General features: G+C 35.0%; 1 protein-coding gene across 3 annotated transcripts in view; it reads left to right on the top strand.

The window, feature by feature from the left end:
• Positions 1 to 14,118, top strand: part of SPOCK3 (SPARC (osteonectin), cwcv and kazal like domains proteoglycan 3) — a 479,180-nt gene that overhangs the window by 159,364 nt on the left and 305,698 nt on the right. For all 3 annotated transcript variants that reach the window (XM_053216740.1, XM_027068602.2, XM_053216739.1), the window contains exon 3: positions 4,427 to 4,472. In XM_053216740.1, the coding sequence (XP_053072715.1) occupies positions 4,427 to 4,472 (46 nt within the window). The remainder of the gene's footprint in view (positions 1 to 4,426; positions 4,473 to 14,118) is intronic.

The following is a 14,118-nucleotide window of genomic DNA, read 5'->3' on the forward strand; positions in this document are numbered from 1 at the left end:
TTAAAAAAAAAACAGATTTCCAATGCTATTTTTTAGCTTATAGAAGTGGCAGTGCCTCATGGTTTAGCTTAGCTTTTGAAGCACAGTAAACATAAGTGTTAATGTTAGTAGAGAAATTTTGAAGTTTTGTCTGACAGGGTTTGGGGAATATAATCATGAAATACAGAAATCCTAGGAAATTTACCTTCCTACTCCTCAAGTTGGGTTCACACAATTGTCATCATGGTGTTTTTACTTCTGCGTACATATAGAAAGGCTAACCAATAGTGTTTTACTTCTGCATGCATACAGAAAGGCTAACCAAGTTTCTGCCAATAAGTGGAGCAGTTGTTTATTATACTTACCTTTGCTTTGATTCTGGAGATTTGAATCAAGAAACAAAATTGTTGTTGAAAGTTTAAAAATTAGGGATCTTCCTATCTTTTATGTTCCCCCTAAATGTAGACATTTTGCTGGTTTGCTTGCTCCTTGGGAATAAATAGAATCTTTCAGTGTGGGACTTTTGGGCCAATCTTTCCTCCCTTGAAGAGAACAAGGGACCAGAAGAAACACTCTTCATAATTCCTGATGTGCGTGTGTCATCTGAACCTGAACTTCTCCAACTGGGGGTATTTCTTATAGTTGTTTTTGAAATCCCAGGTTGGCTTATTTGTGATCTAAATTGAAGCTTGAGAACAACCAATTTTTACACAAAGCTTTTTGAGTTTTACAAAAGAGATTGTGCCTGAATGAACACTTATGTGAAAATACTTTTCTCTCTCATTCTCCAAAATTCCTAAGATTTAATGAGGTGAAACCATTTTCGGGGGAAAAAAAAGCCTAGCGATGTGAGAACACAAAGAAAAATATCTAAAAATAGCTAATAGGCAAACTACTTTGCTTTTCTATGCTGTTTCAGATCCCCACAATGGCCAGACATTGACATTGCCCTTGACTTAACCAAAAGAACTAGGTTCATGTTTCACATTATGATTATAACCCCCCCAAAGTAACCCAACATGACCGTGTTAATCTTTTTTTTCCCCCAAGATGTAAATTTCTTATTTGTAAAGCTATCTTGGAAAATGGTGTACTTCAAATAAGATAAAGCCTGTTACTTTTTTATCAAGTTTTTAATTTTAACTCCAGTATAAATAACAGGCAGTGTTATATTAGTTTCAGGTGTACAATACACTGATTGAACAATTCTTTACATTACTCAGTGCTCATCATGGTAAATGTATTCTTAATCGCCTTCATCTATTTCACCCATCCCCCCACCCATCTCTTTTCTGGTAACCATCAGTTTGTTCTGTATAGTTAAGAGTCATTTTCTTGGTTTCTCTCTTTTTTTTTCTTTGCTCATTTGTTTTGTTTCTTAAATTCCACATATGCATGAAATCATATGGTCTTTGCCTTTCTCTTACTGAGTTATTTTGTTTCATATTATACTCTCTACTCCATCCGTGTTGTTGCAAATGGCAATATTTCATTCTTTTTTATGACTGCCTAATATTTCACTGTGTATATATGCCACATCTTCTTTATCCATTAATCTATCATTGGACACTTGGGCTGCTTCCGTAACTGGGCAATTGTAAATAGTACTGCAATAAATTAGGGGTGCATATATCGTTTCAAATTAGTGCTTTTTGTATTATTTGGATAAATACCCAGGATTGCAATTACTGGATTGTAAGGTAGTTCTATCTTTTAATGTTTCCACAGTGGCTGCACCAATCTGCATTCCTACCAATGGTTCGTGAGGGTTCCCTTTTCTTTACATCCTTGTCATCACTTGTTTTTAATAGTTTTGATTTTAGCCATTCTGACAGGTGTGATGACTGTATTATTCTGAGGGAGTTAATTAAATATGGCTGAGGTTTTGCCATGGACATATATATATATATATATATTCTCCAATTAATTCCTGCTAATCCGTATAGATGTTGATGATTTCAAACACTGTGTGGCATCAACATGTCGCTTTCACATTGTTGAGCTTCAGTGTTAATGATGTTAATCTCACATCTGTTCCTCGTTCTACTTCTCTTTGATATTTTATGAGTGGAGTCACTACAGCAATGAAAACTTACCCACATCTTCTTGGGGGATGTCGCTGATAGCTGTACCACTTTAGATGAGTCTGAGGTGATAGCAGAAAACTTGCCTTCTTGCATTAACTACAATCATAAATGATAGGCTTTAAAAAAGTTCACCGCATCTTACATTTGATATTTGGGAAGGCATGCAGTTTGGACATCATTTTCAAAAATGTTTTGAGGAATTCATGGTCCTTTCTAAGAAACCAGAAAAATTAAAGGACTTCGTTAGCAGTAATGAGAGGCTGGCCAATGGTGATGTTGCCCAAACATACCAACAGAAATGAACATGGCACTTTTGATAAGCAAGTATGCTTTATCACCTCTTTTATGTTGCATATTGTACAGATATTTATATTTTTTATAACTAATCCCCACAGCACCTTTGCCATATAGGTAGGTATTTCCCCCCCAACTTTAGTCGCAGGAATCTGAGTTTTACATCGTTTTCTAAAATGATGCAGCTAATAAGTGCTAAAGTCAGACTTAAATTAACTTTTCCTGTCTCCAAATCCACCACTTATTCTCATTGTCTAGTTTTCATTGTATGTTTTGTTTTGTTATGATTCAGGAGAAATTCCAACTCCTCCCTGTGTGTGGAATGACTAGTAGTCATCATCCCCACACACCGAGATGTAATTTAAAAAACAAAAGTTATTAAATGAGTGCATTATGATTCTCAGCCAAAGTTTTGAGACTTGAGTGGAGGACTTTAGTTTGAAAGTTTAATGTCCAAGAATTCTATTATTCTGTAATGGTTTTACAAAGATATTTTAAGAAGGGACTAAGTAATCAATAAGTTTTTAGTTATCCAGTTGTGTGATCTTCCCTTCACCTGATCCTAGATAACTTATTGCAGTACCTACTAGTGGAGACAGCCATAATATACCACTGTCTTCACATAACCCTAACTCAATCTGAATATAAGATTGATAGGAATAATTTCTGAAGTTTTCTTTCTTCCTTCTTTGCCTTTCATTTGAAATTGGTAAGGTGGGAAGGTGGTGATGAGTGAGTGATTAATCACAGTAAGGAAAAACTTTTGCAACAGTTTAATATTTTTTAATATTGTAATTCGAAGGAAACTCTACGCCTGATGTGGGGGCTCAAACTCACAACCCTGAGATCAAGAGTCACGTGCTTTGCCAACTGAGCCAGCTAGGCACCCCTAAAATTTTTGAATAAGTAAAATAGGGAAGTGTATTTATTTCTGTAATTAAAATGTGCAACATTTTCCTCTTTGAACATCGGGGTTATTAGCAAAGAGGTTAGAATGAAGATTCAAAGAATCTCTACTTGACCTTTTTGGATTCCCTGGGTTCTGTAGATTTCCAATGCATTCACTTTAGTGGGTTTAAGAGTGTGGAGTTAGGAAATGTTCAATCAAGGAGCCTCACCATGATTTTCTGCTCTTTCTTACAACAGTGACAATAGCTTATTAATTTGAAGAGTTAAAGTGTGTTTTATCTACCATAAATGATGATACAGCTTATTAATTTGCACAGTTAAATATGTTTTATCTACCATAAAATGTGATATGTATGAGGGACATCTACACGGCTCTAAGGGTGGTAAAACAGTAAATACAATAGAGTCAGTCAATGTGCTTTGCTTTTTAAAAAATCTTTTCAGTAAACATTGCCCTGCATTACTGTTGTATAGTCATAGTCATATTTACTAAATGTACAGTAAGTATATTGTAATGATTCTTTTCCATATTAAAGATTTCAACTTTAGGCAAGATTTAATTAGGTATGCATTTTTCTTTCAAGCTTCCAATTGCATTTTGATGAACTCCTTAGATATTCAATTATCATGTGACTGATTTGCATAAAATCTACTTATACTGTATGGGCTAGTGCAGACTCACTTGGTATTTTGCTGCTCTATTGATGGTTTCATTTACTATTGTACTAGTGGAAAAATGAAGCTGTATAACTGGAAACTGGTAAGATACCTTCATAGCTTATTAGCTTAGGGTAATTATCTGCATGTTCTATCACACATTGAATTGCAACTGAAAGTATTGCATTATAATATTTAGGTGAAGTGGCAACGAAGAATAATTAAATTATTATACTAAACATTGACTTGCACTGAAAATGAACACATTTATTGAAAAACATTTCTATAACATGTAAAAAGTGTGTTCCCTTTTGATAACTATTGTTTCTCTCTTGTTCCTCCTTTTATTTTTTTATTTGTTTTTTTTTTTTTTTTTATAATTTGCTGCTTGCCATTGCAGGAAGTAGAGGTTTGTATTCAGCTTCTGTATTTCATATTTTATTCTATATTTATAATTTACTTACTCGTATACACTCAATTCACATTATTTTCTTCCTTAGGATGATTATTTCCACACTTGGAGTCCAGGAAAGGCCTTCGATCAGGGTAAGAATCTATTTTATTTTTAAATTAAAATCATTACATATTTATAATCAGTGTACTTTAAACATGATATTTATTATTGGTTAGCTTCTTAAAATACTAAATAAGAGAGCTTAGATAATGGGACAATTCATACAAAAATTAATTACAGCAATAAGCGAATTAGGTAACATGATTATGCCAGGATGTCTTTTATGTTTAGATACATATCTTCGATTACTGATTTAGGCTTCTGAACTTTATCGTGCCCATTTTTATTAGTTGATACTAGTCACTTAATCCAGTTTTCAAGTATATTCAAGCACATTCACTAGGATATAGATTTATTTGTGCAAGATTTCAAAACAGATGACTTTATAGTCTCTGTTTCAGTTAGTAAAAACTTCCATTTAAAACAGAGCAGACTTGAGACACCTAGGTGGCTCAGTGGGTTAAACGTTGGACTTTGGCTCAGGTTATGACCTCGTGGTCTGTGAGTTTGAGCCCCGCGTTGGGCTCTGTGCTGTCAGCTCAGAGCCTGGAGCCTGCTTCAGATTCTGTGTCTCCCTGTCTCTCTGCCCCTCCCCTACTCATGCTCTCTCTGTCTCTCAAAAAACGAATAAACGTTAAAAAATAATTAAAAAAAACATAAAACAGAGAAGACTGATAATTAGACTCAGCTGGGGTCTTAGTAAGACCCAAAAGGAAAAGTTATATATAAAACTAAGGTTCTCCCACATCCACTCACAGTTTGTGCTTCTCTTTATGTACTGGAGAAGGAAAAGCAGGAAATATACATGAGATAGGAAGATGTGCATGAGAATAGAAACACCAAGCTCAGTGCAATCATATAGATTTGTTTGCTAAATTCTGTAATATTAGAACCAGAGACTCTTCCTTTTAAAGTTTGGAAAAAAAAAGAAATTACTGCTTTACATTGACTGAAGTAACCTTATGAAATATATTACTTCCTGAAGTACCATTTAAAAATAGAAATCATTTTTTAAAATTTCTTTTTAACTTTTACTTATTCTTGAGGGAGAGAGAGAAGGAGAGAGAAAGAAAGAGTGTGAGCAGGGGAGGGGGAGAGAGAGAGAGGAGAGGGAGACACAGAATCTAGGTAGGCTCCAGGCTCTGAGCTGTCGGCATAGAGCCCGATGCGGGGCTCAAACTCATGGACTGTGAGATCATGACCTGAGCTGAAGTCGGATGCTTAACCAACTGAGCCACCCAGGTGCCCCAAAATAGAAATCATTTTTAGGAATGAATTGTAATGTGTTAGTAGGGGAAGCTTGGGGTACTTGGCTATGTCATTTAATATGTGTAATGAATGATTTCTGAGTGGGAACCAACCTGGGTGGACCTAGCTGGGGACTGTCATCAACATTGATGGTAATCTGCAGTGTGAAACACTCATTCATATCCAATCCCCCCTTTAATATTAGTTTGTTTCTCCTATATACTTCATGTAATTTTATTATTATTATTATCCAGAGTGTTTATTTGTAGAGTCTACATTTTATATTCAACAGATTTGTTTTTGGATTTGGCTAACAATGTAAGTCAAGCCAACTGTACTCAAAGACGGGCAATTAAAAAGCGTAATGACATGCAGACTGAGTTATATCTGCAAGCTTTCTTGGGAAATGAATTTTTATGATGGACTCATAATCCTTGAAAAATCAGAATTTTCTATGAGATGGATGTTAACACTTAAATTTGCCATACTTGGTGCATCCAATTACAATAAAGATGCATGTGTGTGTTTGATAATTTGTTGAACTACAGTTTATCGCCCGTTAAGAAAAAAAAAAAAAAAGGAGAAGAAGGAAAGATTGCTGTAGGCAGCTGCCAAACCCTGGTAAAATTGATTCAGTTTCATTTTCAAAGAGGTTTTTAGCCTACTAATTTGTCAAAAATATCATATTTATTGGGCAGAGGGAAGCTCATGACATGATAATAGCTAATATTTATAGAGTGTCCTATATCCAGTCACTATTCGAAGTATTCAGTATATTAGTTCATTTAATCTTTGCAACAACCTTGTCAAGTAGATGAAGAAGGTGAAGTACTTATTGAGCTCCTGCTCAAGATGATATTCCTGCAAAGTGGCAGAGTCAGGATTTGGATTCAGGCAATCTGACCCCTGAAACCCATGTCCTAATTACTATGTGACACTGTCACTCATATGATAGCATTAAAATGAAATAATGACATACTATTTTGAATACCAGATTTGAAACAATATTTTGTAGATTATCAGACCCTGGGTTTTGGCTGATTGAACATGCACAGTTGATGTTTTGCATCAAAAGAAAAAAAAAAAGAAAAATGGAAAAAAGTTAGATTGAGATACATGTATTTGTTTTCTATTTGTTTTGGCCTTCAGTCCTATTAAACTAACCTATCTGTAGACCATACTGAGGAGTGACGAAAATTACCCTATTCTCATTTAGCTCTGAGTAAGATAGATAGTTCACATCATTTGGATAGAAGAGCTTGAGATATGCTGGTTTCCAATGCTTCTTGTTTTTTTATGAGGAAGAGATCTTCTGTTAAGTACTAGTTTCAAAATATGATTGAACTTTTGAACATAAAATAATTTATGACTTTTTATGAGTAGTTTTTAAATATATCTCTCATGGTATATGGACATCGATATCACATCAATATAAGTTGATTTTCTGCAGTTTCTTTTTTGGGGGTGTTTACCTATTTCTTGAAAAGAATGAAGAAAAAGGTTATCTTAGCATTATATTTTATATGCTGATATTATACCATTTTTACAGTATCTATTTTAAATTGTATTTTACTTACTTTTCAATAGACTGGTCCAGAAAATATGCAGAAATTAAAGTACTACTCATGAAAATATTAATATTTCATGACAGAAATGGCATTTCTCATCACCAAACCGTTTCTACATATATGCATAAATATGCACATGCATACAAAAATAAGCATACATATATTTGCATATGCATAGATACACACGTATTTGCAGCTACAAGCTTTCTTCTAGGTAAAACTCAGATGGTTGTTCATATATAGCTTATTTATCTTGTGGTTTCACTGTGACAAATTTTCTTTTTTTTAAAGTTTACTTACTTGCTTTGTTGGCGGGGAGGGGCAGAGAGAGCAGGAGAGAGAATCCCAAGCAGATTCCACACTGTCAGTGTGGAAGCCTGAGGTGGGGCTCAAACTCAGGAACCATGAGATCGTGACCTGAGGCAAAATCAAGAGTTGGATGCTTAACTGACTGAGCCACCCAGGCGCCCTGACACATTTTTTATCTTGTGCGTTTCCTTTCATAAGTCAGAATGTTTTTTACATCGATTTCGTTTTACCACTAAAACAGTAAGAGTTTGGGGAAAATGTAATAGTTTCAACTGAATTTAAGTAAAACTATTTTGGTGATGGAAAATTCTGCTTTATAATAAAGTAAAGCATACTGGTGCCAAATATAAATTTCTTTTTATTTCTCTACATGGAATTTTCTGTGCCATTACTTTTTTTTTTAAAGATTATTTATTTATTTTTGAGAGAGAGAGTGAGCACAAGCAGTGGAGGGGCAGAGAGAGAGAGGGAGGGAGACACAAAATCCAAGGCAGGTTCCAGGCTCTGAACTGTCAGTGTAGAGCCTGACACAGGACTCAAACCCATGAATGATGAGGTCATGGCCTGAGCCAAAGTCGGATGCTTAACTGACCGAGCCACCCAGGCTCCCCTATGCCATTACTTCTATTCATTAGTGTGGCTAATCATGAGTTGACAGAATAGAATTGAAAGAAGTTTTAATGAGGATATGTATCTTCTTGAATATGACATGAAGATTTAATGTTTACTGTGACAAACTTAAAGGAGAAATGCATAGATGAACCTAGAAAAACATTTTAAACAATTCAATAAATTCTTTGAATAGATAGGCTAGAGTTGTAAAAAGCCAGTTTTTTTTTCCTTTCATGCCATTAACATAAAATTGTTTCTGGTCATGGATTAATTTGTATTTATAATAGATAAGTCACTGAATTTTTTTACAGGAATTCCTGTCAGTTGCTTAGAGAATCTACTTGTACTAAAGTGTTATATGTACAATGATCACCTTTTATTAAAAAATTATTTTCTCCAGTATATGATATCCATTTGCCCGGAGATAAAATAGTTGGAAGCAAAACGTGCTTTGTGTATATTTCCCTAATTTTACTATCTAATCCGGCTTGGAGTTGTTCCTCTTGGTATCCACTATGGCAGCGAATTACAATCAATAGACTAATAATAAAGATGCTGAATTTAAATAGATTGAGAGATTTCAAGACAAATCAGTTTCACGTTGTTGATGTATTTCCCCTGCTCAGGCAGATTTCTGGATTATGGAAAGAAGGGTGAGGAGTGTGATTACTGACAGATCAGCATACTTAAGCCACTTCACAGACCCTTGTCAGGGGCTTTCTTCCTAAATCTGGAACTCTGTGCAAAGGGCAGCCTGAATTCTCTGGCTCATTAGTGGCATGGAAATCAACACAAGCTCCTCCAGAAGTTGTGTGCTAGGAGACCGCTGCTAAACTTAAACTGCTGAGTCTAGGCAGGAGAGACAGATGCGTGAACAGCTAACCTGGTATCTATATAAGCCATTCTTGCAAGGATTGGTGGAAAATTAGAACAAAGACTCAGCTCTTTCGAAGGACAGTGGGATGCTCAGCCATATACTTATTCATTGTTTCTCTGTTATCAGGATCAGTTATTAGAGTTTCATCTGCTCCCCATAAATTTCCCCATCCTTTGCAGAACATCTCACATATACAAACAGTCACATCCTGACATACCCCTTTGCAATCAGTCTCTGGATACAAAGGAAAAGCTGTTGAGATTTCCTCCGGAACTTGTACTCCCTTCGATGAACAGAGCTATTCATTGTATTATGGCTGTAATTATTTTTGAAACTGAGAAAGACTAGTGTTTGGAAAATGCACCACTGACTTATCTTTCCCTCCTTAAAATACTCGAGCATACTTTTTAAGGCATAATATATGTGGATTGCACAATGCAGGTAGTGCCTCTCTCCCAGATGACTTTAATTTTCACTTGTTTATATGAAGATCTTTGTTTTTCATTGTCTTAGATGGTATTTATTGATAGTAGTCTGAAACAATAGGTAGGTCTGATCCATGCTTCACAATAGAGGCATGGTAGTACCATAATGCTGCTTTGTTTGAGCACTTGGGGCTTTTGGCATTTTTCTAGTGGAAGAATTGGTGTTCTCAGAATTGAGATTCAGTGGGGACAATATGCAAAGATAATTATATGATCATAATATTTTCTAAAAATGCTTTCAATCGTTTAAAATGTAAATTCCGAACCGTTAATTGATCTGAATCATTATTTGATCAACTCCCAAGAATTGATTTAGTATTTTTGTATCATTTTGGACAAATTACTTGTTAGGTATTCAAGTGCTAATAACCATGTCATTTTACATCATACATTATTTATATTATCCTTGTTGGCAACTTTGGCTTATAGGAGCCCTCTAGAAAACCTGCAGAAAAATAATATTCAACTTAGAAACTAACAGTTCATGTTCCTTTGCTCTATGTTGGGTTTAGTACCTAAGAGCTACATAGTGATTCTAAGTGAGAAATGTACTTTCTCTTCCTATCAAATTCTAATGTTTAAATACAAGAATGTTATTTAACTTGTTTTACCCAACAATCTAGGAAAATAAATATAGGAATATTTCATAAAATATAGGAATCAGAATCTTACATTGCTCTGTTGTGTTAGTATTACTTTATTCATTGGATAATAAGCATTGTGTAAAGGATTATATTTTTAATTTACAAGATAAAATGAAGATTAATAATACTTCATTTGGTTCATATCACAGACGCCTACATACGTGTTTAAGAAGGTAAATTATATTTCTTTCCTTTTAATGACCTTATGTGTTACTAAATTATGACTCAAATTTATAGAGCAAGAGATTGATTAAATATACTTCAAAGACTTTAAGAAATAAGATTCTTATCTCAGACCTTGTTAACCTAACAGAGTAATAAGTATTGTGAATATTGAAAAAAAAACAGTAGATACATATGGAAGTCATATTGTTTAAAGTTTATTTATTTTGGGAGAGAGATAGAAAGAGAGAGAAAACATGAGTGGGGGAGGGAGAGAGAGGGAGAGCGAGAGAATCCCAAGCAGGCTCTGGTCTCAGTGCAGAGCCCGACATGGAGCTCTATCCCACGAACCTTGAGATCATGACCTGAGCCGAAAACAAGAGTGGGACACTTAACCAGCTGAGGCACCCAGGCACTCAGGAAGTCATATTTAAAAAAAAAAATTAATGTTTTCATTATTTTTTTTGAGACAGAGAGAGACAGAGCAAGAGCACGGTAGGGGCAGAAAGAGAAGGAGAAACAGAATCCAAAGCAGGCTCCAGGCTCTGAGCTGTCAGCACAGAGCCTGACAAGAGGCTTGGACTCATGGACTGTGAGATCATGACGTGAGCTGAAGTCGGACACTTAACCGACTGAGCTACCCAGGCGCCCCAGGAAGTCATATTTTTAACAAGAATCTTCCACTGACTAGAGAGGTAATGTTTAGTCCTGCCTACACATGAAAATTACTAAACATTCATGTAAAAAGCATGATCTGGGACTGATCCTGCACACTTTGTGTATGCCTCTGTGTGTGTGTGTGTGTGTGTGTGTGTGTGTGTGTGTGTTTTATATAAAATCTATCCTAATGAGTGTGAATGTGTTTGTCTTTTAAAATCTGCATTTTTTATTTTGTGCAGATACAGTGGGGAATCACAGGGTATAAGTAATTACTTATCAAAATAATTCTTCTCAGTGATTCTGTTTGCAGTACAAAGAGATATTTCTGGTGTTGGTGGTACAGTGGTGAGCATAGCTGCCTTGCAAAGAGATATTTTTGTCCAGATAGCTTTATTTTGAAGGCAACCACAAATGTCAGGGAATTTTAAATAACCTATTCACCTTTTCAGATCTGGTACCAGAAACAGGTGCTAAAAGGGTTTAGGAATGGGTCTTGGGAATCAAGGAAATCCCCCAAAATAAAAATCATCATTACCACTGAACAAGTACTTCCTATGTGTCAGATATTATATATGAGGCAATCATTGTACTAATCTTAAAAAGTGGATATACTCTTTAATTTGCAAAAGAAACTGAAGTTGAGAGGGGTTGATAAAGGTAACAAAACTAGTAAGTGTTGTGGCCGGGATTAAAATTTTATTAGTGGGTTAGAAGTCTGTTTTCTCTTTCAGTATGTAATATGGCTTTAGATTTAGCTCATCCTGTATGCACATTTTTGGTCTGTTTCTCAACTCGTAGATACATCGTTTTCATGCAAAGACATGGTAGGAATGACACAGGGGAACATAGGTAGCTAAAAGGTCAACCATCAGGTACACATTGGATCACATTAAAAATTGCTCCTAACAAGGAAAGGATGCGTTTATAAATTTTATTCTAATTTTCAGAGTGTAGGAATATAGATTTTTATACTCACTTATATAATTGTTATCTAATAAGTACAAGTGTTGTTGCATTGGGTTGTATTTCTATCGCCTGGGAATAACTTGCAGCGTATCTGTGAGACAAGAAATTCTTTCAAAGATGTGCAAAAGCTTCTGAGGAATTCCTTCTTGGAAGTTACTTTTCACTGATATCCTGGCCACAATTCTCACCCCACTTCCTTATGTGAAATGTGGAAAAGAAGTGTATGTGTTTGTAGTGCATTAAAGCATTGGCATTGAAACTTAGAGGCGGTTTTGTCCAGTCACTCATAGGGTTGAGGGACTTTTGCCCTCTTAACTGTCTCCTATGTCCAGCCTTGACTTTCCACTTGGATATGCCGTTCCATCTTCACAAAACACTTATTATTTGAAAATTGCTTCTTAAACTAAAATCTGTTTTCTTGTGTCCAATTCTTGGCCCTGTACTCTTGATCAAGAGTGAGTAAATTCAGCCTTCTACATGAAAATTATTTGAATATTTGGAAGTAGCCAATATGGTACTCTTTTTAGAAGACTTTAAATTGGTTAATTAATCAATTAATTTTAAAATTAGTGAAAAATTTTTTATTAGAATACTCTGTTGCTCATCATACAGACACATTAGCCACAGTTTCTTTCAGTTCTAACATTTCATAAATACATTTTTTTATAGATTGGCAATTTTGCTATCTAGTCCTAGATATTTTTTTTTCTCTCCTCTTAAGCATATTTCTTGATAATTCTTCCAGGCTTTCCTCCTTTGTGCATTAATTGCATGACATAGCTGAAGTAAATGGTTGATCGGCAGGAGAGTTGAGTGGGCATTTGACTGGGTTATCTAGACATGAGTTTGAATCACTATTATGGCAATACAGGCTGTATCACCTTATGCAAGTAATTTCACCATTATAGAGCTGTTTTCTCTTAATATGAGTAAGTTCCTAATTCACATAGTTGTGAAACAATATGAGTAAATTCCTAATTCACATAGTTGTGAAACTGAATAAAAAATTTTGCAAAACCTATGCTTTAAGTAATATGTGAAATGTTCAGTAAGTGCTTTTCCTTCTCTCGCTCCTATTTCTTCTGAATGAAAGAAGTAAGCTTTTACTGCTTTTATGCATTTGAAAACACGTTTTGTCCTAACATAGGAATTTGTTCATTCTATGTAGTATTTCAATAATCAGAATGGCCATATACATTATTGGACTTCATACTCCTGAACAATAGTTACTTTGAGAGTTTTTATGAAAAATTTATCTTCCTTGACACATTTGAAGAAATTTGTAATTTTTAAGACTTTGAGTGAAACAAACTGTTGCTTTACCACATTAAGTAACATACCTTACAGTTTTGTAATTAACATAATGGGATGTATTAGGCTTGTAGGTGGCACATGTGTGTGCTAAAAAAGAATACCAGTGGTGGAATCAATAATTCATATTTTGTTTTTCCAGCTTTTCCAATTGTTAATATAAAACTCAATTTTATACAATTAAAAAACAGGCTTCATAAAATAGTAATATCAGAAAGTCTCCTTTGCTTTATTATTATTTTTTTAACTTTAAATAATAAAGATATTACTAAGGCTTTTTAAAAATAGACTTCATTTTTCAGGCCATTTTAAATTTATAGCAAAATTGAGCAGAGATTCCCACATACCCCCTTTGCCCGGACACATACACAGTCTTCCCCATTGTCAACATCCTCCACCAGAATGAGGGACCTGCACAGACACATCGTAATCACCTAATGTCCCTAGTTGATGCCATTGTCATGGTGTTATACATTGTGTAGGTTTAGACAAATGTAGAAAGACACGAATCTGTCATTACGGTATCATAGAGTGTATTTACTGCTCTAAAATCCTCTGTGCTCTGCCGATTCATCCCTCCCTTCCCCTAACCACTGGCAATCACTGATCATTTTACTGTCTCCATAGTTGTGCCTTTTCTAGGATGTCATATAGTTGGAGTCATGCCATGTGTAGCCTTTCCAGACTGACTTTGTTCACTCCCAGTATGCATTAAGTTTCCTCCATGTATTTTCATGGCTCGATAACTCATTTCATTTTAGCATTGAATAATATTCCACACAGTTTATGTATTCATGCACCTACTGAAGGACTTCTTGGTTGCTCCTAAGTTTTGG

The sequence above is a fragment of the Acinonyx jubatus genome, chromosome B1 (assembly GCF_027475565.1).
Source record: "Acinonyx jubatus isolate Ajub_Pintada_27869175 chromosome B1, VMU_Ajub_asm_v1.0, whole genome shotgun sequence".
In the NCBI taxonomy this organism is placed as follows: Eukaryota; Metazoa; Chordata; class Mammalia; order Carnivora; family Felidae; genus Acinonyx; species Acinonyx jubatus.